This window comes from Oreochromis niloticus, linkage group LG10 (assembly GCF_001858045.2).
Source record: "Oreochromis niloticus isolate F11D_XX linkage group LG10, O_niloticus_UMD_NMBU, whole genome shotgun sequence".
Taxonomy (NCBI): Eukaryota; Metazoa; Chordata; class Actinopteri; order Cichliformes; family Cichlidae; genus Oreochromis; species Oreochromis niloticus.
The window spans coordinates 861,440-884,413 of NC_031975.2; the positions used below are offsets into that span (position 1 = coordinate 861,440).

At 46.4% G+C, this 22,974-nt stretch overlaps 1 protein-coding gene across 8 annotated transcripts in view; it reads right to left on the bottom strand.

Moving 5' to 3' along the window:
* LOC100712537 (phosphatidylinositol-binding clathrin assembly protein) overlaps window positions 1–22,974 on the bottom strand; it is a 51,403-nt gene that overhangs the window by 4,921 nt on the left and 23,508 nt on the right. For 2 of the 8 annotated variants that reach the window (XM_013270248.3, XM_013270247.3), the window contains 6 exons: window positions 15,823–15,902; window positions 12,488–12,565; window positions 11,258–11,368; window positions 6,732–6,833; window positions 5,970–6,000; window positions 5,788–5,887 (listed from right to left, as the gene is read on the bottom strand). In XM_013270248.3, coding sequence (XP_013125702.1) covers window positions 5,788–5,887; window positions 5,970–6,000; window positions 6,732–6,833; window positions 11,258–11,368; window positions 12,488–12,565; window positions 15,823–15,902 — 502 coding nt within the window. Of the gene's footprint in view, window positions 1–5,787; window positions 5,888–5,969; window positions 6,001–6,731; window positions 7,047–11,257; window positions 11,372–12,487; window positions 12,566–15,822; window positions 15,903–22,974 lie in introns of those variants that run through there. The other 6 variants (XM_005450488.3, XM_013270246.3, XM_013270245.3 and 3 more) reach the window with 5 other exon arrangements.

A 22,974-nucleotide genomic window follows, 5' to 3' on the forward strand; every position in this document is an offset into this window, starting at 1 on the left:
CCATGTTCTACCGTTTTGTGCTAGTCCTGGTCGTTTTTCTCAGTTTTTTTCTACTTTTTTCACCCGTGTCTGGGGACCCAGAGCAGGGATCCTTTGTTTACAGTAAGGATCAGCTGTTAGCGCTGCGTCCTGCAGCGGTACTGCCGGCGGACAGACCCGACATTCCCAGCGAGCTGAGGAAGAAAAGACGGGGGTGTCGTGCTGGGAAGGAGCGCCGTCGCCCGAGAAGGAGACGTTATCGACCATCTCTTCCTTCTGTAATTATTGGAAACGTAAGATCTCTGCTCAATAAGATGGATGAGCTCACGTCGCTAACCTGGTCACAGAGGGAGTACCGGCAATGTAGCATCATGATGCTAACGGAGTCGTGGCTAACACCGCTAACTCCGGACACGAGCGTGACACTACCGGGATTCCAGCTGCTGCGAGCGGACAGGACGAGAGACAGCGGTAAGAGGAAAGGAGGGGGACTGGCAGTGTTTGTGAATGACAGATGGTGTAACCCTGGGCACATCACTGTAAAAGAACAACTCTGCAGCAGAGACATTGAGCTGTTAGCCGTTAGCATGCGTCCGTACTACCTGCCCCGGGAATTCTCGCATGTTATCACGATAACAGCGTATGTCCCCCCCTCGGCCAACGCGGATGCAGCCTGTGACTCTCTCCACTCTGTGGTCAGCAGACTGCAAACACAATCTCCGAGAGCCCTTCTCATAATATCAGGGGACTTCAATCATGCCTCACTGGACTCCACACTGCCCACCTTCACCCAGTATGTGACCTGCCCAACCAGAGACAATAAAACACTGGACTTACTGTATGCCAATGCTGAAGAGGCATACAGTTCATCACCTCTCCCTCCCCTGGGCAGATCTGATCACAACCTGGTGCACCTTGTCCCTGTGTATGAGCCCTTAGTGCGCAGGGAGCCACCAGCCACCCGCACAGTGCAGAGATGGTCGGAGGAGAGCGAGGAGGCTCTTAAGGATTGTTTTGAGTCGACTGTGTGGGAGGTGATCTGTGACGACCACGGAGAGGACATCGACAGCCTTACTACATGCATTACGGACTATATTAATTTCTGTGTGGATAACACCGTACCTACCAGGACTGTATGGTGTTTCTCCAACAACAAACCCTGGATTACCCCAGAAATTAAAGCTGTCCTCAAGCAGAAGAGGAGGGCCTTCAAATCCAAAGACAAAGAGGAGTTGAAAAGGGTGCAGAGAGAGCTGAGGGGACTGATAAGGAATGGGAAGGACAGCTACAGGCAGAAGATGGAGAACCAGCTTCAGCAAAATAACGTTGGTGAAGTCTGGAGAGGCCTCAGAACCATCTCAGGCCACAAACATCAGAACTCTCTGCCTGGGAGGGATGTGAGGTGGTGTTACGGCTGCGGCCATATGACCACTGTGTGCTGTCTTGTTCTGTCTCTCTACTGTGTTTTAGACTCTTTGCAGGTCCATCCTCTAATGAAGAGTAGCGAGCGGCTGATTGGCCCGTGGAGCACGTGCCCACGTTCAAAAGCCGCTCTGACAGCTCCGGGGAGAGAGAGAGAGAAGCGAGCAAGCGGTTTGACAGCCGACGCGGTCCTGGCCCTGGTTTCCAGCTTATACCTTTTGTTGTGTATTTGTGTGAGCGTGTTCAGTGAGAGCAGCTCCTAGTGTGTTAACTTAGTGCTTAGGCACTTATAGGCTGAAGCAGAAGGGGTGAGCCGCCTTTTTCTTTGGAACAGTTTTCTCCTGTTTTCCGGGTTAGGGAGCGAGGGTTAGTATTGTCATTTGTTTGTTTTATTTCTTTCATAGGGTTTAGTTAGTTTCCTCTGGTGGGATTTAGTTGGTTTTGTTTATTGTTTTGGCCTGGGTTCACCCTGGAGCTATGCTTCATCACCTTTAATAAAATCACTTTTTTACTCACAACTGGTTTTGGATGTTTGGCTTGGGAACCAGGGCGGGTATTTGTCTCTCTCTCTTCCAACCTTTATGTGCGTCTCCACCCGCCTAGACTGGGGGCGTAACATAAATGGGGGCTCGTCCCTTTTTGTTCGTGTGATTGGTTCGCTTCCTTTTCGCTTTTGCGGTGGGGGAAGAGTCATTGAGGGTGTGTGGGTAGACGGAGAGTTTCATTCGTCTATGCGTTAGGCGCGTGTTTTGCGGCCCTTTAGTGAGCGGATGCTGTTAGTTGTCTGCAAGGTTGTGTTTTTCTTTTTTGCTTTGCTCGTGATGTCGTTTGACATGGATGATTTTGCACAACAGCCCTCCATTGAGAAGTTGGAGCGGTGCACAAAAGCGGATTTGCTATTAGTGGCTAATTTATTCAATGTGGATGTTCCGTTGAATTCTAAGAAGGCGGAAATTAAACAGTGTTTGGTGGACAAACTGGTGGACAGGGGAGTGTTTGGGAGGATGAAAACTTCGCCGGGTGGGTCTGGGAGTTTGGAGACGGCGGTGGGGGCGGAAGCTGCTGGGGCCGTCCCGAAACCTTCCAAGGGGCGAATGACGTCGGGGGCGGAGGCTCCTGTCGCCGTTCAGTCTCCTACATTTGACCCGATTAGCCAGGTTGCGGCGGGTTTGGTGACGGTTGTGCGGAGGGCTGCGCACCTTTTGTGTGGTCTTCTGTGTGTCAGAGTGCGTTCCTGGCTGTTAAAGCGCTCCTGTGCAGTGCGCCAGTGCTGGCTGCCCCTGATTTTGCGCGCCCTTTTAAATTAGAGGTGGATGCCAGTGCAAACGGAGCAGGTGCTGTACTGCTACAGGAAGACCAACATGGTGTGGATCACCCAATCGGCTATTTCTCAAAAAAATTCAATGTCCATCAGCGAAGGTATAGCACGATTGAAAAAGAGGCCCTTTCTCCGCTGTTCGCATTGCAGCATTTTGAGGTGTATGTCGGTTCCAGCCCCTCGCCTGTGATCGTCTATACCGACCACAATCCCCTGGTGTTCCTAATGCGTATGCAGAACTCGAACCAAAGGCTTATGAGATGGTCTCTTCTGGTGCAGGATTTCAATTTGGACATCCGCCATAAAAAGGGGACAGAGAATGTGTTGGCGGATGCACTGTCCCGTACCTTCCTTTAAACGTGAATGTCAAAACATCTACAAGGGCGATGTCTTTGATTTTGGGAAGGGGGGTGTTACGGCTGCGGCCATATGACCACTGTGTGCTGTCTTGTTCTGTCTCTCTACTGTGTTTTAGACTCTTTGCAGGTCCATCCTCTAATGAAGAGTAGCGAGCGGCTGATTGGCCCGTGGAGCACGTGCCCACGTTCAAAAGCCGCTCTGACAGCTCCGGGGAGAGAGAGAGAGAAGCGAGCAAGCGGTTTGACAGCCGACGCGGTCCTGGCCCTGGTTTCCAGCTTATACCTTTTGTTGTGTATTTGTGTGAGCGTGTTCAGTGAGAGCAGCTCCTAGTGTGTTAACTTAGTGCTTAGGCACTTATAGGCTGAAGCAGAAGGGGTGAGCCGCCTTTTTCTTTGGAACAGTTTTCTCCTGTTTTCCGGGTTAGGGAGCGAGGGTTAGTATTGTCATTTGTTTGTTTTATTTCTTTCATAGGGTTTAGTTAGTTTCCTCTGGTGGGATTTAGTTGGTTTTGTTTATTGTTTTGGCCTGGGTTCACCCTGGAGCTATGCTTCATCACCTTTAATAAAATCACTTTTTTACTCACAACTGGTTTTGGATGTTTGGCTTGGGAACCAGGGCGGGTATTTGTCTCTCTCTCTTCCAACCTTTATGTGCGTCTCCACCCGCCTAGACTGGGGGCGTAACAGGTGGGCAAATGAACTGAATCATTTCTTCAACAGATTTGATTCAGCCATGAGGCAGTCTCCAACATCGGCTGCAGACTCACCCACCCCCACTGCTGCTGTTGCACCTCTGACACCTCAGACACTTCACACCTCCTCTATTCACCCTGCTCACTCCTCCCCACCCCCAACAACAGCATCCAATACACACTCAACACAAGGCTCCAGCCTGTCTCTCTCAACCACCCAGGTTAGGAGGGAACTGAGGAGGATAAAGCCAAGAAGGCAGCGGGTCCAGATGGCATCAGCTCGAGGGTCGTCAGGTCCTGCGCGGACCAACTGTGTGGGGTGATGGAGCACCTCTTCAACCTGAGCCTGAGGCTGGGGAGAGTCCCACAGCTCTGGAAAACCTCCTGTGTTGTACCAGTGCCAAAGACTTCACGCCCCAAGGACCTCAACAGCTACAGGCCGGTGGCTCTGACATCCCACCTGATGAAGACCCTGGAGTGGTTGGTCCTGGCTCAGCTTCAGCGCCTGGTAAGCTCATTACTGGACCCACTTCAGTTTGCCTACCAGCCTGGCATTGGAGCAGATGATGCCGTCATTCACCTCCTACATCACTCCCTCTCTCACCTGGAGACCGCTGGGAGCACTGTGAGAATCATGTTCTTTGATTTCTCCAGTGCCTTCAACACTATTCTTCCCTCGGTCCTGAAGGACAAGCTGGAGAACTCTGGAGTGGACCATCACCTCACTACCTGGATACTGGACTACCTCACCGACCGACCACAGTATGTGAGGACTCAGGGCTGTGTGTCGGACAGGGTCGTCTGCAGTACGGGGGCCCCACAGGGAACGGTTCTGGCTCCGTTCCTCTTCACCATCTACACTGCAGACTTCTCCCACAACTCCACCCAGTGCTTCCTGCAGAAGTTCTCTGATGACTCTGCAATAGTCGGCCTCATCACTGATGGGGACGACAAGGAGTACAGAGGACTGACTCAGGACTTTGTGGACTGGTGCCAGCTGAACTACCTCCAGATCAACGCTAGTAAAACCAAGGAGCTGGTGGTGGACTTCCGCAGGCACAAGCATCCTCCACTGCAACCACTGAACATCCAAGGTATGGACATCGAGGCTGTGGACAGCTACAGGTACCTTGGTGTTCATCTGAACAGCAAACTGGACTGGACTCATAACTCAGACGCCCTCTACAGGAAAGGGCAGAGCAGGCTGTACCTGCTGCGGAGACTCAGGTCGTTTGGAGTGGAGGGCCCACTCCTGAAGACCTTCTATGACTCTGTGGTGGCCTCAGCCATCTTTTATGGTGTGGTCTGCTGGGGCGGCAGCATCTCTGCTGGGGACAGGAAGAGACTGAACAGGCTGATCCGAAGGGCCAGCTCTGTTCTAGGATGCCCTCTGGACCCAGTGGAGGTGGTGAGTGACAGGAGAATGGTGGCTAAGCTGTCATCCCTGTTGGACAACATCTCCCACCCCATGCAGGAGACTGTGACAGCACTGAGCAGCTCCTTCAGTGGCTGAGGCACCCACGGTGTGGGACGGACAGACTTCGCAGGTCTTTCCTCCCCACTGCTGTCAGACTCCACAACAAAGACTTCAACCGATCTAACACACACATGTGCAATAATAAGTGCAATACTCTTTTTCTGACAAAGTTGTATTTTTACTCAGTTCTATAAAGCATTTGCATTCTATTTGTATCCTATTGTATATTTTATTCTATTCTGTACAGTTGTGTACAGTATTTTATTCTTATTGTATTCTAATTTTGCTATATAACTTTTGCACTGTCCACTTCCTTCTGTGACAAAACAAATTTCCCACATGTGGGACTAATAAAGGTTATCTTATCTTATCTTATCTTATCTTATCTTAACATCAGTCAGTAAATAGCAAGTTGTTACTCTCCAGCACATTCATCCATTTCCTTTCTTATGGCTAATTTCTACTGTAACCTCTTTACTTATAACAAAGCCATTCAAATATGTCTGATGCTGGTTGAGCAGGAAGCCACAGCAGCCTTACCATGGTTGCAGGGTTCCAGGTGGTGGAAGGAGCTGTGTTGGGTAGCCAGTTAGTTCCACCAGTCAGCTTCTTCTCGTCCGACTGATTCCAGTGAAGATCACTATAGAGATAAAGGAAACGCTAATCAAATTTATCATGCTTTACCAGGGACATTAAGTTCAATACGACTTAAGTGCACTTACTTCTTTGCTCTGCCGTTCCCAATTCCTAGATCTGAAGAAAACAGAAGTCAAATAATGAATGTGTATCATGAAACCACTTTATTCATATATTTATTTTTTAAATAATTTTTATGGGGAAAAAGCTGATGTTATATTCTTCAAACAAACCTTTATAACTACATACTGCCTCAGATTCAACCCAGAGATAAAGTTATCTGGTCTAAACTGACATCTTTTTAGGTATACTACTATTACTATTACAATTACTATTGCTGCTACCAATAATAATAATGACACAAAAACTCTGTCAAAGTAAAAGCATTTGTTTTTCCTCACTGACAATTTGACAAGTTCAGAAAACATCCAGAGACAAACGTGTCCAACCTGAAAATTTGGACTTATGGAAAAGTCTCGCAGGAGCTGAGTTACGATCAATTAAGACTGTAAATGTGAGCTTGAGCTGGGAACAGTACGGAAGAACAAGTAGAGGAAACACAGCTAATGTTATCGACAATGTTTAAAAACAACAACAACAAACAAACAGCAAAGAGTGGTTCATTTCTGACGAGGACATGTGAGTTGTTATTATTCATCCAGCATCATTCAGAATGAGTCACAATGGTAGGATAACTTATATTAGAAAAAACATTTTTCAATGTTTTCACATGAGCACTCTTTATCTGGGTTGAATACATTGATCTTGTACAGCAATGTGTGTAATTTAACTCATATTCTGAATTCTTGGGGGGAAAAACAAGCAGACATAAAAGAAGAAAAACTTACTCCCAACAAGATTGGCAAGTGACGAATCCAGATCATCAGAAACCAACTTGGGGTGGGGCTGCTGGCTGTTTAAAGTCATGCTCTGATGTGGCGAGGATGCCACTGTAGGTTTTAGGATGCCACCTAAAACATCTCAATCACATTGGGGCGGGACAAAGGGAAAGGAAGGTAAGGGAGGGGTGACAGGTTGGGGGGCCAAGAACAGGTAACGATGACATAGTAAAGCAAAAAGACACGAGGTGTATGTACGCACACAAACACAGAAACAGAAAGAGAGAGGGGGTGTTGAGTCAGGATGAGGCAAGAAGCAGGGATCTTAAAAAAATGATCAAGGCAGTGGTAGAATAATGTGTGTTGATCCAACTCACCCAGACATGCATACGCCATGCAAACCCCAAAGAAGCCCAGGACGGGGAAAAAGGGAGGATGGGGGTGATGGTGGGAGGTTGTGAGATTGTGAACACAACGAGGATGTACAACATGTGAAAACGATTCAATGCATTTACAAACATTATTCTTGACAAATTAATGATGATAAACTGGTACAGCTGCTATATAGTAATGAGGCTTAGTGTGAAGTAGTTATTAACCTCAATCAAATGTCTGTCGCAGTGTCAGTAACAGTATTTATAAAAATTAACATTCATCTCAGTGGCACACATCATTCAATGCAATACTGAGACCGGTGTTTCTCATTAGTTACAATAATGACACTACACCACTGGTTAAAATGTAAACTCGTCATTTTTGATACAGAAACAAACATCACACACACAGAAACACTTTTCACACCTGCGCATGCTAAAAGTAAACATGTTTACAAGACGACAGCAGCACATGACACAAAAGTAGACATTTGTGTCATGTGTCACATATTTTACCAAGTCCTGTATATGAAGTTGTCTTACTCTATTGTAATGAGCACAGTGAACTAATTTCATGGTTATAAATGTGATTCACCCATTAAAGAAACCTGAAATTGATGTCTTGTTTAAACTGACACAGCTCGATCTCATTTTTCTAAGCAGCGAAAGAATATTTCCACCAAAAACTTGATCACTTACTAATTCTATAACATTACCCACTACTGAGATTTTAGGACAATCTTAAGCGCAAAGATCAGCTTCATTTTCCACAGAATACCCAGCAGGTAAGATAAGTACTGAAGACATCACCGATTTGTTAAATAAATATATTTCTAAAGGCACTATTGACATGAAATTCTCACCAGATGTTGGTAACAACCCGACAGCTTCAAGATACATCCTGTAAAGAAGCTCGTCACAGGTATTGCTCAGGTGGTTTTCCACAAAAACAGGTTTCAAATCCTGATGGTTCCTATGAACTCTGAACTTCAGTTCTTCCCATAGAATTTGAATTGGATTTAGATCAGGTGATTGGCTAAGCCATTCTAGCAGTGAAGTGCTCTAATAGGGTGATATGGTACTACAAGGTCATTAAGATAAGATGGGGCCTGATTATTTAAGACCTTGTATGTGAGGAGCAGGATTTTGAATTCTGGATTTAACAGGAAGCCAAAACAGGAGAAATCTGCTCTCTCTTTCTAGTCCCTGTCAGTACTCTTGCTGCAGCATTTTGGATCAGCTGAAGACTTTTCAGCGAGTTTTTAGGACATCCTGATAATAAAGAATTACAGTAGTCCAGCCTGGAAGTAATAAATGCATGAACTAGTTTTTCAGCGTCACTCTGAGACAGGATATTTCTAATTTTAGAGATGTTGCACAAATGGAAGAAAGCAGTCTTACATATTTGTTTAATATGTGCGTTGAAGGACATGTCCTGGTCAAAAATGACTCCAAGGTTCCTCACAGCATTACTGGAGGCCAAGGTAATGCCATCCAGAGTAAGAATCTGCTTAGATACCATATTTCTAAGATTTTCAGGGCCGAGTACAATAACCTCAGTTTGATCTGAATTAAGAAGCAGAAAGTTAGCGGCCATCCAGGTCTTTATGTCTTTAAGACATTCCTGCAGTTTAACTAATTGGTGTGTGTTACCTGGCTTCATGGACAGATAGAGCTGCGTGTCATCTGCATAGCAGTGAAAATTTATGGCCATAAGAAGATCATTTGTAACCTTCACTAAAGCTGTTTCTGTGCTGTGATGAGCTCTGAAACCTGACTGAAACTCTTCAAATAAGCCATTCCTCTGCAGATGATCTGTTAGCTGTTTGACAACTACTCTTTCAAGGATGTTTGATATGAAAGGAAGGTTGGAGATTGGCCTATAATTAGCTAAGACTGCTGGGTCTAGAGATGGCTTTTTAAGTAAAGGTTTAACTACAGCCACCTTGAAGGCCTGTGGTACATAGCTGATTATTAGAGATAGGTTGATCATATTTAAGATTGAAGCATTAATTAATGGCAGGACTTCTTTGAGCAGTTTTGTAGGAATGGGGTCTAAAAGACACGTTGATGGTTTGGAAGAAGTAATTATTGAAGTTAACTCAGAAAGATCAACTGGAGAAAAAGAGTCTAACTTAACATCAATGGTAGTGAAAGTAGCTGTAGATAATGTTACATCTGTGGGATGATTATGGGTAATTTTTTCTCTAATGGTTGGTTTAATGGGGGGAATTACCTCAACAAACATTTGACCCACAGCATGTATTTAATTTGCATGAATGTAATTTCTTTATTGCTGCTTAGCAATGATGGTGACTCTGAAAATGGAGCCAAAAACTGCACTACTGTATAGTTCTGTGTAAATAATCATTCTGTACATACAATAATTTTTAATCCTACAACTGTTTATAACTTGCATAGTTCACATTTCTGTATAACTGTATATCTCATATTTCTGTATAGTTTTTTATTTCATATTTATATCCTGTTCATAGCCTGTACATACTTATAGTTATAGAATATTCATAACATACTTCATACCGTGTACATTATAACATACCATAATAGACCCATTTCTGTAATATACTTACACATCTCTATTATTGCTAATATATATTGTAATATATCTATATCACGGCTAAAGCACTTCTGGATGGATGCAAACTGCATTTCGTTGCCCTGTACCTGTGCATGTGCAATGACAATAAAGTTGAATTCTATTCTATTCTATTCTAAAAAGAAACCAATGACAATTGATAAGAAAATCAATAAGGATAAATCAATAAGGGATATCGAAAATGGACTCGGAATCGCTAAATCCCATTCCTAATTATGGCATCCAAAGAGTTTAATTTTGGTCTCATCTGACAAGACACTCTCCCAGTATTTCACAGACTTGTCTAAATGTTGTTCAGAAAACTTTAAATGCTTTAAAATTTAAATGCATTTCAGCATATTTTTTCTTCAGCAATGGAGTCTTGTGTGGTAAAGGTGCATTTAGGCCATGGTGGTTTGGGTGCGTACTTATTGTTGTCTTTGAAACACTGTACCTGCTGATTCCAGGTAGTTCTATAACTCTTCACAACTGGTCCTTGGCTCTTGAACAACTCTTCTGATAATTCTTTTCATTCTGTCTGAAATCCTGGTCGTGGCCAGTTTATGGTGAAATTATGTTCTTTCTACAGTGCTCACTGGATGCTTCAGTAGTTTAGAAATTCCTCTGTAACCGATGCCATTACTATATTTTGCAACAGTAAGGTTGCAAAGATCTTGAGAGCTCCCTGGTTTTCCCATCGAGGGGTATCTATGTGTGACACCTTGGCACAAAGAGACCTTTTTATACACCATCAGTTGGGACTGAGCTGATATGAGTTGATATGAATTTGCACTAAGTGGCAGGATTGCTTTCTAATTACTGATAGAGTTCAGCTGGTGCATGGAAGTCACCTGACTTCCATGCCTTTTGCGCCTCCATTTCTTTGTATCATTTCTCTTTATCTGTGTAGGTTCTCAGTCAGGTCACAACACAGAAGAGCCACCATGACAAGACTCTGCACCTAAACGATAAAGGTTTCACTGTGATAGACCATCTTTACGATACGATACTCTTAGGGTGAGGCAAGGTCTCACAATGGTTTCACGAGAAACCTCTGCTAATAATGACTCACACCTTGGGTCTATGTGTCTATATGATGAGGCACATGATCAACAGTGGGTCAATCCCAATTCCCACTAGGGTTTAATTACTGTGGACTCTGCACCATGTGATTTAAAAACTGAAGAAGCTTCTTGGATGAGAGGTGAAATGTTTTCAAGAATCTTAAAATAGCCCAGTTGCATTTTTCCAAAGCTTCTTAGTCAGTTCTCATTATTACCCATGACTTCATTTTTGGAAAGCTATGGTTTGATTTGTTTGCATGTGTGGATTGGTTGGTTTGTTGTGACATCTAGTGAAAATTTCATGTCACTAGCAGCTTTAAAAATATCATATCTTAGAAAATTGGTGAGGTGTTCAATACTTATTTATCCGCTGTATACGACAAGGAAAATCTAAGTATTTCTGTGGTTGACTAGTACATCAACTACATCATCGTTATTTATCTATCTTCTTAATGTGTGCCCACCAAATTTAGATGACAGTGGTAACAATACAAAACTTACCTGTGGAATCCAAGTTGTTGGCATTAGTGTTGTTGCCAAAAACAGAGTCAAAGTCTGCATTGATAAAGTGCAGGTTCTGTGGTTGCTGAGGAGCTGGGGAGGCTGTAAACCCTGCTGAGAAAAAAACTAAATTCTATCAGAATTCAAATATTAATGATGCAGTTCCTACTGGTGACCATCAATATATACATGCACAACTGTCTGCTGCATTTCACACTGAGAATTTAAAAGTACTAATACATTAATGTACACGCGCTTCTTTTGAACCATATGTTAATATCCACGTTTGGGCTTACAGGGGATTCTAACCCTGCTCTGTCACATGTGCTCTGAATCAATTTTTCCACACTTCATTATACTTGCTGTTACTGTGCTATTTATAGTATTTCACTTGATTGGATCCAGCCCATCACAGGCTAGATTAAAGCCTGACAGCAGAGCCCAGGGGAGGAGAAGCAGTCTAGTTCCATCTCACATTACTTTAATTACAACACACTGAAATGTTAGTGCAGAGTTTTTGTCCAGTAATGCAAAATCACATTGCCCACCCAAACTTTACATTTCTTTAAATTTCTTATATTGTGCAATTACCTAAACAGGATGAATGAATGAGTTGTAACACTTTGAATAGGCTTAGGCTACGTCCACACGTACCCGGGTATTTTTGAAAACGCAGATTTTTCTATGCGTTTGCACCTTTCGTCCACACGTTAAAGGCGTTTTCGGTCACTGAAAACGGAGATTTCTAAAAACGCCTGCCAGGGTGGATATTTTCAAAAACTCCGTTTTTGCATTTACGTGTGGACGAGGAAAACGGAGAAAACGCAGCGTCAAAGGTGTGCGCCTTTTTTGACGTCACACTGTGCGCCACGTTATTGTTTCGGTGAAATGAATTTCTACAATACTGTTACTGTTAATTGTCCTCTCTGCAGTGTTTAAATGCTTACATATACACACACAGTTACTGTCCCTCCACACATACGACTCGGTTCTGCTTCTATGCCCCATCTTTGTTTACTATTTCAGACCGAGGCTTCTAGATCTCTGATTGGCCAACATTTCTACACGGTTAGGAATATATGGCCACCTGTTGCTTTGGCATGTTCCTAGCAGCGTTTCCCTTCATTTCTGCGTTTACGTGTGGACGGGATTATTTTTTAAAACGAAAATGGAAAATCTCCGTTTTCAAAAATACCCGCGTACGTGTGGACGTAGCCTTAGTGTGCTTACCTGTGAACAGACCAGCTACAGCAGGCTCAGAGTGGAACAGAGCAGTGGTGTTGGAAGGGCACGGCCCACCGAAAGAGTCTGACTCACAGCAGCAACAGCACACATGCAATAAGAGAAGATGATGAAGATATGAGATCAGGAAAAATACATCAATGAAAGAACAGTGAGAGCACCAAGCAGCTGCAGGAGTGGAACAAGCCACTTCAGGCCTCTCCTACAGCAGCGGTGCCCAACCCCCGGGCCACGGACCGGTACCGGTCCATGAGTCGTTTGGTACCAGGCCGTGAGAGTTGAGGCTTGGGTGTGAAATTCATGTTTTTTAATTGATAGCTTGACCTCTAAATATAAATAAGATCATCATAAATAACTTCACATGTTCAAAAAGGAGTAGGATGCATCACGTTAAGCCCCAAGGAGCTTGGGGTCAATACCACTAACAGTTGACTCTGTGATACTTGTTTCACAGGTGGTATCCTATCACGCTACCACAGTGGAGTTCATTCAGATCCTGAGAGCGACCTGTTCTTTCACAAATGTTTGTAGAAGCAGTCTGGATGCCCAGGTGCTTGATTTTATAAACCTGTGGCCATGGAAGTGATTGGAACACCTGAATTAATATATTTGGATGGGTGCTTTTGGTAATATAGTGTAGCTAGCCCTGTTAGTTCATGGTGTGACCCTGCCTCTTCCCTATGGCAGCTGGGATAGGCTCCCCTGCAAACCTGATAAAGATAAGCCGAAGAGAATGGCTGGATGAATACTGTAGCTGTCTCCTGCACACAGGCAACAGGCAGCTCCCTCACAGACACACAGGAGAACAAATTACAAACACAAGTGTTGTAAACGCAAATTTATATAAATTATTCCTGTCTAGGGAATTCCAGTCATGTTCTTGTGAGCTGTGCAACTCGCTATGACGCAACAGACAAATGCATCTCAAAACATCTGAAAAGAAATACAACTTAAAAAATCATTTCTTCTTAGTCCTGTGTTGTAATAATCTTGCATGTGTCCACTAATGTTACCATCATTCCTATTCCATTTATAATCATCAGGAAAACACCACAGTGTGATCCACATCCTCCTCGCTGTTTCACTTCAGCAGCATTGGTAATGTCGACATCCTGATTCATGCTTTTGTTGAGCAACTGTAACCCACATGCCCCCAAAAGTTGATTCTGTTCATCTGGACGTAGCATTTTCAGCATTTTCAGCATTTTCAATGGGAGAAACGGAAAAATGCTGTGACTGCAGCCATTCCCAACTTTCTGTGAATGGTACTCATTGATCAGAGGTACTTGATCAATGGCAAGGCTCGCAAAATTTCAAAATCTCTGGTAGCCCTTCGGGCAGGCCCTCTTCAGTTTTTGGTAGCCCAAAATAAATTTAAGTAGCCCGAATAAAAAAGAGAGCAATTTTTTAATGTTTTGTTTCCGTTACAATATTATACATTAAAGTATAATATTGTAACGGAAACAAAAATTAATCAGAAAGTTGTTAAAATACAAATCACAACAACTGTATAAAAATTACAATCATCAACTCAAATACTTGTTTCTAATTGAACAGAAATTTCTATGAACTTGTAAGAACTGTGCAGAACATGAATCAGTCTGTGTCAGATCCTGAATCTGAAATTTCCACTGAAGTCAAGGGTAAGAGGTGAGTGGAACCAAGATCGAGGCCATTTGCTTTTTGAAGTTTGCAAAGACTGCTAAATTTTGACAATGGTAGTTCACTCTTTGCAACATAGTACGCTTTGGAAAGATTTTTCAGGACTTCTGCTTGTGCTTGGTTTATTTTTAGTATGTTTTTTGCAATTGCTGTTTGTTCTGGGAAAGATATTGCAGACTGAGCAATAATGCATTTCTTGCATTTCTCATGGTCTTTCTTAAAATTACTGGTCCCAGTTACAAAGGCGCTTGTCGACTCAAATGAAATGAAACTCACAACACACCTGGCAGACCACCATGTTATTTAGCTCGTCATATTCCAGCCACAGAAATTCTTTTGTCCATGAAACCAAAAAAGCTGAGCTTTCTTTTTGCCTCATAGTCTGATTTGTCATAACTTTTCCGTTTTGTGGTCGGCTTTTCATTGGCTGCCCCTTCTTCACCCTGACCTGTCTTATTTGGCTCAGCAGAACTAAAATACCGGCGTAAATCCTGCTGCTTTTACACACGCACTCACATAACGGTCAGCGATTCTCTGCGCAATCAACCTCTCACATGTTTAAGCTTGCTGTGGGAGATTTCACTTGTCACGTTTGAATAGTAGCTAATGAGTGATAAGACGATGTCAGAGGAAATGGTGCGCAATTAATCGTCACTCACCAATCAGTGCTGCCGCTCTCTACACACAGTTCGCGCGATCCCAAAGTGAAAGTGAAAGTGAAAGCAAAAAACAAGCGCAAATTCAAACGCGATTTCAATATGTCACATATTGGCAGAGGCTCATCGATGCCAATAACATAATTACTCAGCTACATTTTCGAAAGAATGCAAAAGCACTGACATATATTTTCCCTTCCTATGATAGCCCGACGGGCAGGGCTGAGATAGATTTTGGTAGCCCGACTGGAAAAATCGCTGCCCCGGGACGTCGGGCTAGCGATTTTGCGAGCCCTGAATGGTCACGAGAATTTGCATAATTATGATGAAGGAACTGACCTCCCAGCCCATTGTTCCTTCAGTGGGCTGGTTTCAGTCATTATGCAAATGTGCTGTTTATAAGATTGGAAACCTGCAGTCAGCTGAGACTGAAGAAGTCACTCCTCCCACTGACAACGCTACGTCCAGATGAACAGAATCAACTTTTGGGGATTTACTTACCTGGATGATTGAGCATGCATCAAGACGATGTAACCCATATAATTTCCTTAGGGATTAATAAAATGTTCTGATATTTCTCAAAGAGTTTTATTCTATAAAATACAAATGAACTCTCTCAGCTTGTACTCAGTTACTCTCGTCTATCATCACGGTCAAAGGTAAATATGAAACCTGTACTTGTAGAGTTTTTTTATTCAAACTGAGCACTCAAAGCACATTTTACTACAGAACCCTTTGAAACGACTGAAACTCAAACATTCATTCAATGTTTGAAAGCATATTTCTAACAATCACACTCTGATGTATACATCGGGGGCAGTTTGGGATTGTGAGCCACTCATTTTCAGATTAGTACACCACTGTACGTCCTGAGCCACACCAGTGGAGATCTTTAGAATATCAGTACAGGATAGTTGGACAGTGTGTGCGTATAACTGTGTGACATGTGTCTTAATGTGGTAACTGTGCTGACTGAAGTGTTTCCAAGAAGAAAGGTGTCCTCACCTCCCCATATGTTGGTGGTGGAGAGAGGCTGCTGGAAAGTCGGCTGGAGGTCCAGTAGGTCACTGGCTGCGCTGAAGGTGCTGGAGAGAACGAGCAGGAAAACCAATTACTGAAATAAATAAATAAAAACAATCATCCACTTCCTGGGCAAAAAGTTATATTTTCTGTTAAAACTGAGGTGTTTTTGTTTTTCATCTGCTCTTAACAGTAACTGGGTTTTACTGTGTGTGTGTGTGTGTGTGTGTGTGTGTGTGTGTGTGTGTGTGTGTGTGTGTGTGTGTTTATTGTCATATGCACCGTAAAACACAAGTGGTTACACAGAGCAATGAAATTCTTACTTTGCAACTTCTCTTCACACAGCTAAATAAACAACAAGCTAAAATAAGAATAAACTGAACTCTGAACATAGAAAATAATAAAGTAAAACAGTACTTGGAGCTGATGTGTGGGTGTAGTCAGAATTTAAAGTGCAAGTACTGTCGCACTGTCACAGTGGTAATATATACAGAATATGCAATATTAAAATTGTTTCTATTGTATGAAGTTGTAAGAGTTACAATGTTTCTGCCCAGGTTAGGGCCCGCCCTCCATCAACCTTCCTGAACAGGATCCAGTAACCATCACAGAGCGGACATCTAAGAAACGGACGCCAGTATGAGGAGTTTCAAGAACACCAAGCCCTGATAAGATTAACACCTATTGGCTAAAGAAGCTAACTCTACTCTACAAATGTCTGGCAGCACAAATGAACCAACTGCTGTGGGACAAGAATTGCTAACTGAAGGGTGGACAGTCCTGTCCCTGAGGATCCCCAAAAGGGGCTGGTCCCATCAAACTACCTGTTAATTTGGGTTGAACCCAGGACTGTATAGGCGTTGGCTGAATAGCAGTGGTGTTCACCTTGGGGTGTCGGTCAGAACACACTGGACGCACAGTTAAAGGTTATACCGTCTTTACTGTGATTCCTTAGCTTAACAGCACAGTACTGCAACACAGTAATGCAACCGCAGGCTTACAAAGTGGTGAGGGGTGTGGGTGTGGTCTGTGAACAGAACATATACAGAATACTGAATGTAATAAACATCTGAGTCATGAATTATGATTCATTAGCTTTCTTCAAATCTAACCAGAACTACAAATGGGAATTCCTATATGAACATTTACACAAATGTTGCACAAGTTTCATACACTACCCCCAAACCCTTACAGTACATGACATTGATTGCCAATACACCCAACAGCAACAATATATCACAAAACACCAAATGGGTTTAGCTTACAGCTAGCAAGTATGTAGCATAACAAGTAGCATTAGTAGCATGAACTAGCCACCTAGCGAACAGGTCAATACACATTGCACTTCTACATCCACTAAATGTCTAAATGGCATAAAAGACTAAAACTGTCCTTTCCTGGCAGGGCCCCACAGCTACTCACAATTCTTTAGTGACGCACACGACTCACACCGTGTGTAGACATCCCCTGCTGAGTCAGTCTGCCAGGTGGCCTTTTGCTCTGTGTTAGCTCAAGAAACTCTGATCACTGGGACATGTGCTCAATAGTGCAGCTGTGCACTCTCGCCACAAGGGGGCTCCCCTCCCACAGCTGACAGCCTTTCCAACACTACCTGACAATAATCTGCCTCAGTACCACATCAAAGCTCCTGTCACGCATCACGGTGGCAGGCACATGGATCAATACATGAGTGAGGCACAGAAAGGAATTGGCAGGAATACCAAAGGGGCAAGAGAGACAGAGACAGAGAAGTCGCTCAGAAGTCCAGACTGACCATCGAGTCCATCACCTGGACGGACAACAACAAAGCCAGGGAAGGCTGGCCAACACAGATGGCGCCCATGTTCTAATCATGTCTCCCTATTTCCAAAGCATGCTGGGACCCGGTGAGCAGCAAGGAGCACGAGCAGCCAGAGAAAACAAGTTAAGCGAGCTGAGGCACAGACAGCATCAAAGAACAAGCATTCAGTACAGCACTAAGCATCAGCCACAAACCCATCTGTAGATTTATTATTGCAGTCGCAGCCAACTACCCAGCACATGACGATGGACCTGTCAGGGGAGGCCGAGGCGGCAGCGTTTAGCGAGAGGCTGTATTTCCAACATCTGGTGGGTGATCCTAGATCAGCTGGGGCTTTTACTGAAGGACTACCACCACTGGTTCCAGGGAGGTTGGATGGGCTTGGAGGGTCAGCCCTTCACATATGTCACAGGGCTTCATGATGCAGCAGCCAAGTGGCTGCAGCCCGGCCCCATTAATGGAGAAACCAGGGAATTGAACGTAATCTTACTGGAGCAATTTGTGGAGCGGGAATGGTGGAGTGGGTCCGCTGCAACCAGCTGAAGAACCTTGACATCAACATCACTTTGGCCGAGGAACACCCGTCAGCGCGGCCAGGGGTCCTGCTAGAGTGGGAGTCAGCCGGTCAAAGCCCTGAGGAGGTGGCCCCTTTACATGCCCCAGACTCGACCAGCTCCACCAGAGCACCAACTAACCAGTCTCTCTGCAAGTCCCGGAGTCTATGGACATTGCACCCCACTCACTGGGAGCTGCATGAGCTTTGAGGCAGGAGTGGTGGAAGTGTGGGCAGCTGGGACACTACTGCAGAGAATGGCCACGTACAGAGGTGGAGCAGGAGTTCCACATCACCAGCCCTTCGTCACCCTCCCAGGGTCCAGGAGAGATATACAGTCTGCCAGTAAGGGGCCATGCGGCTATATATCCCTCGGCACCAGTAGAAATTAATTATAGGGGCAAAAAGTATAGACTTAAGGCTGCAGTTAGAGACAGAAACAGATTAGCGCAGGTTCAGTTGGTCAGTGGGGCCTCGTGTAGGGTTGTGCTCACGACCAATTAGGAACGTGCATCGTCTGTGCTGAGCTCAACAGTGACGCCAGGTTGTCCGACACTGAGTCTGTGTTTCTTACTCCATTGTGATGACCATGTCACATAAAGAGCGAATGTTGCTGCAAAAGCATTTTGCAGATTTGTTCTTTCCCCTGCCTGGTTGCACCACACTCATAGAACACTATTTTGACCATAAGAGACAAACAGTTCAGAAGAACTCGGCTGCTGTGCTGGGAATGGGAACAGTGGAAGAGTCACACAGTGCGTGGTGTAGCCCCATAATTTTTGTGGTGAAGAAAGATGGGTCTTTACAGTGTGGACTACCTCAACGTGAATGAGGTGTCACAGTATGGCATGATGTCCCATGACCCAAGTCGAAGAGCTTCGAGGCGTTAGGCACTGCTTGATTTTTTAACAACGCTGGAAGAAACCAAAGGCTACTGGCAGATTCTCTTGTCTTCCAAATCCAAGGAAAGAAATGGCCTTCTCCACTCCGTGTGGATTGTAGCAATTCGTCATACGTTCGGCTTATTAGGAGCCCTTGCCACTTTACAGTGCCTCATGGACCAATCCGAAAGCTGCATATGCCACCACCTATCTGGATCAAGCTATTATCCATAGTGATACTTGGATGAAGATTATGCAGCGAACAGCCGCAGTTCTGGAGTCCTTGTGGCAAGTGGGCTTCATGGCCAACCTGAGTGAGTGTGGGGCTGGATGGAGAGTTACAATATCTGGGGTACTACATGGGAGGCAGGCAGGTGTGCCCTCAGATCGAGAAAACAGTGAATCGAATCCATCGAATTCTCCCCACCTCCCAAGACCAAAAAAACAAAAAGAGGTGAGTGGTTCTTGGGGCTGGCTGGCTTTTAGTACCGGTTTGTAATGTTTCTGTCACGGCGAGTGAGATGAGCCGTGTGGGAATTAAAGGAGGATCCAAACGCAGGCACTTGTAAAGGTGTGAGGGTGGTTTATTAAACACAACAAAAGAGATGGACACAAGAGTCCAAAGCAGTCCAAAAACACGAAAACAGGTCAAGAACACAGGAAAACAAATCGAAACCAAAACCAAACTAGAGCTCAACAAGAGTCCACGAACAGTTCAGGGGGTCGACCCGGAGGTCGGCCATACAGGAGCCAAAACAGGTCAGGGGGCCGGCCATGCACACAGCAACGGCGGCGACGGGCAAACACTTCTGGAGGCCGACCGTGCACACGGCAGCAGCGGCGACGGGCAAACACTTCCGGAGGCCGACCGTGCACACAGCAACGGCGGCAGCGGGCAAACAGTTCCGGAGGCCGACCGTGCACACAGCAACGGTGGCCCCCGCGCAGGTCCGGAGGTCGGCCGCGATGCCAGCGGTGGTGACGAACCTTGTCCGGAGGCCGTCCTCGACGGCCATGACGCCAATTTAGAGGCCCGGAAAGCGGCCGGCAGAGACGAGGCGGAACAGGACGAGCTGGGTCCCATGGCGGTGTGGCAACCGCAGGACCAGACGAGGCAGGGCCAGGCGCGGACGAGGCAGGGCCAGGCGCGGACGAGGCTGGGCCAGGCGAAGGCGCGGATGAAGACACGGGGCCGGGCGAGGCGCGGATGAAGACACGAGGGCCGGACCAGGCGCGGATGAAGACACGGGGCCGGACCAGGCGTGGATGAAGACACGGGGGCTGGACCAGGCGTGGATGAAGACACGGGGGCCGAACCTGACGGCAGCGGGACGGCTGCAGAACCTGACTGCAGGCGATGATGCTGCAGGAGATGATGCTGCAGGCGTGGATGAAGCTGCGGCTGCAGGCGTGGATGAAGCTGCGGCTGCAGGCGTGGATGAAGCTGCGGCTGGCTGGACGGGCTCCTCGGGCCCTCCAGCTGACAAGGCCGGAAACTGGCTAGGTTCTCCTGAACCTCCAGCTGACATGAGGATGTGCTGGCTGGGTCCTCCAGGGCCCCCAGCAGACGTGGCATGAGGCTGGACGGGCTCCTCGGGCCCTCCAGCAGACGTGGCTTGAGGCTGGACGGGCTCCTCGGAACCTCCAGCAGACGTGGCTTGAGGCTGGACGGGCTCCTCGGAACCTCCAGCAGATGTGGCTTGAGGCTGGACGGGCGACTCTGGCCCTCCAGCTGACGACACTTGAGGCTGGACGGGCGACTCTGGCCCTCCAGCTGACGACGCTTGAAGCTGGACGGGCGACTCTGGCCCTCCAGCTGACGACGCTTGAGGCTGGACGGGCGACTCTGGCCCTCCAGCTGACGACGCTTGAAGCTGGACGGGCGACTCTGGCCCTCCAGCTGACGACACTTGAAGGTGGCTGGGTTCTCCCGAACCCCCAGCTGATGAAACTTCAGGCTGGCTGGGCTCCTCGGGCCCTCCAGCCGACGTGGCTTGAGACTGGACGGGCTCCTCGGGCCCTCCAGTGGAAACAGACACTGAAGCAGCAGGTACGCAGACCTCTGTTAGTGTGGACACTGGCTGGGACTGAGCAGCACAGTGGCATGTTCCCCAATGCACTCAGCAGAGGACGGAGGCGGACGAGTGAACTCACTTGAACTCTCAGGGGGTGCTGAGAGCCGAGACTGTTCTGGTAAGTTCTCCGGGGGAGCTGCTGGCACTGGCGTCTTGACCTCTAGGGGTCCAGAGTTGGCTGGTGAGCGACACCCAGCCTCCGGGGAGGCCCTAGAGGGAGTAACTGTTACAGAGCTGGCCAGCTTAAGAGAACCAGCAGATGTTGTGGTGAAGTGTGTTCCCTGCTCGGAATGAAACAGTGAGGATGGCGGCTGAATGAATGAGTGGGCAGACAGCTGAGCTAGCGGCCACTGGACAGCAGGTAGCGAGGCTAAGGATTGACCTACAGGGGACGGAGATGATCGGAGTGGAGGCGTAACAGGTGATGGAATGGCTAACTGAACTGCGGGCAGCTGGGCTGCTGACTGAACTGCGGGCAGCTGGGCTGCTGACTGAACTGCGGGCAGCTGGGCTGCTGACTGAACTGCGGGCAGCTGGGCTGCTGACTGAACTGCGGGCAGCTGGGCTGCTGACTGAACTGCGGGCAGCTGGGCTGCTGACTGAACTGCCGGCAGTGTTACAGGCCGGGCATTTAACTGGAATGGAAGTGAGGATGGGACAGCGGAGCGGACATGGTCATAAACTCGGAACGAGGGTTCAGAACAGGCAGTCTTAGAAACTGCGGCCATAGGTGAGATTGAGGAATCATTGTTATCCTCAGTCGAAACACAAAAAATTGCCCCAGAAACAACAGTCACAGAGTGTGACGCAGCAGAAAAAGTGTCCCTTTTACTCACCACAGCCAGCTGCTTACATGTCACGACATCCGGCTGTGGAGTGCCGCGCCGGCGGCGCGAACGTCGCTTCCTCCTTGGAGACCGCTCCGACGGGCCGGGAAACTCCTCGTCCGGCGGGTCGGACGGCACATCCTCCATTGAAGCGAGTGGCGAGTGGTAGCGGCGGGAGGGTGAAGGTGAAGCTCGTGAAGAAGAAAATCCTGTACGAGCGGGTGCAGTGAGTCCAATAACCAGGGGTAACCGGAAATAAGCTGTTGTAGCTTGTCCTCCACAGCATAGAGAAACGCTTCTCCCTCATGCTTTAGCCACAGATTGATTAATTTTGTAGCTGAGTCCGTTATGAGCTCTCGAAGCTCCGTGGGTGGGGTGAATGCCGCTGGATCCATATCTGGCTGGTCCGTACTGTCACGGCGAGTGAGATGAGCCGTGTGGGAATTAAAGGAGGATCCAAACGCAGGCACTTGTAAAGGTGTGAGGGTGGTTTATTAAACACAACAAAAGAGATGGACAAAATGGTAAACGGAGAACTAAACTATACTGGGATAACTAAACTACTGAGCCTGAACAAGAACACAAACCTGAACACGAATAACAGCGACCAGAAAACAGATGACGGTTGGCAGCAGGGAAACACACGGATGAGACATGGTGGATACACAGACAGACCAGCAACTACAAACACAGAAGACGCGACTTAAATACACACAGAGAAACACAAGGAGATTACACACAGGTGGGGAACACAGCTGGGAATAATCAACAAGACGAGACAGGGGTAAAACTGAACACACTCACATGAGACGCGGACCTTCACAATAAAACAGGAAATGAGAACACAACACCAAGACGCAGACAGAAAATGACACATGGAACTAAACACACACAAAACATGAGAACAAATCCTAAATACCAATAAACAGAAACATGGAACTCAATAACAATAATCATCATCACCACAAAATGAGAAAATCCAAAACACCAAGATAACTGA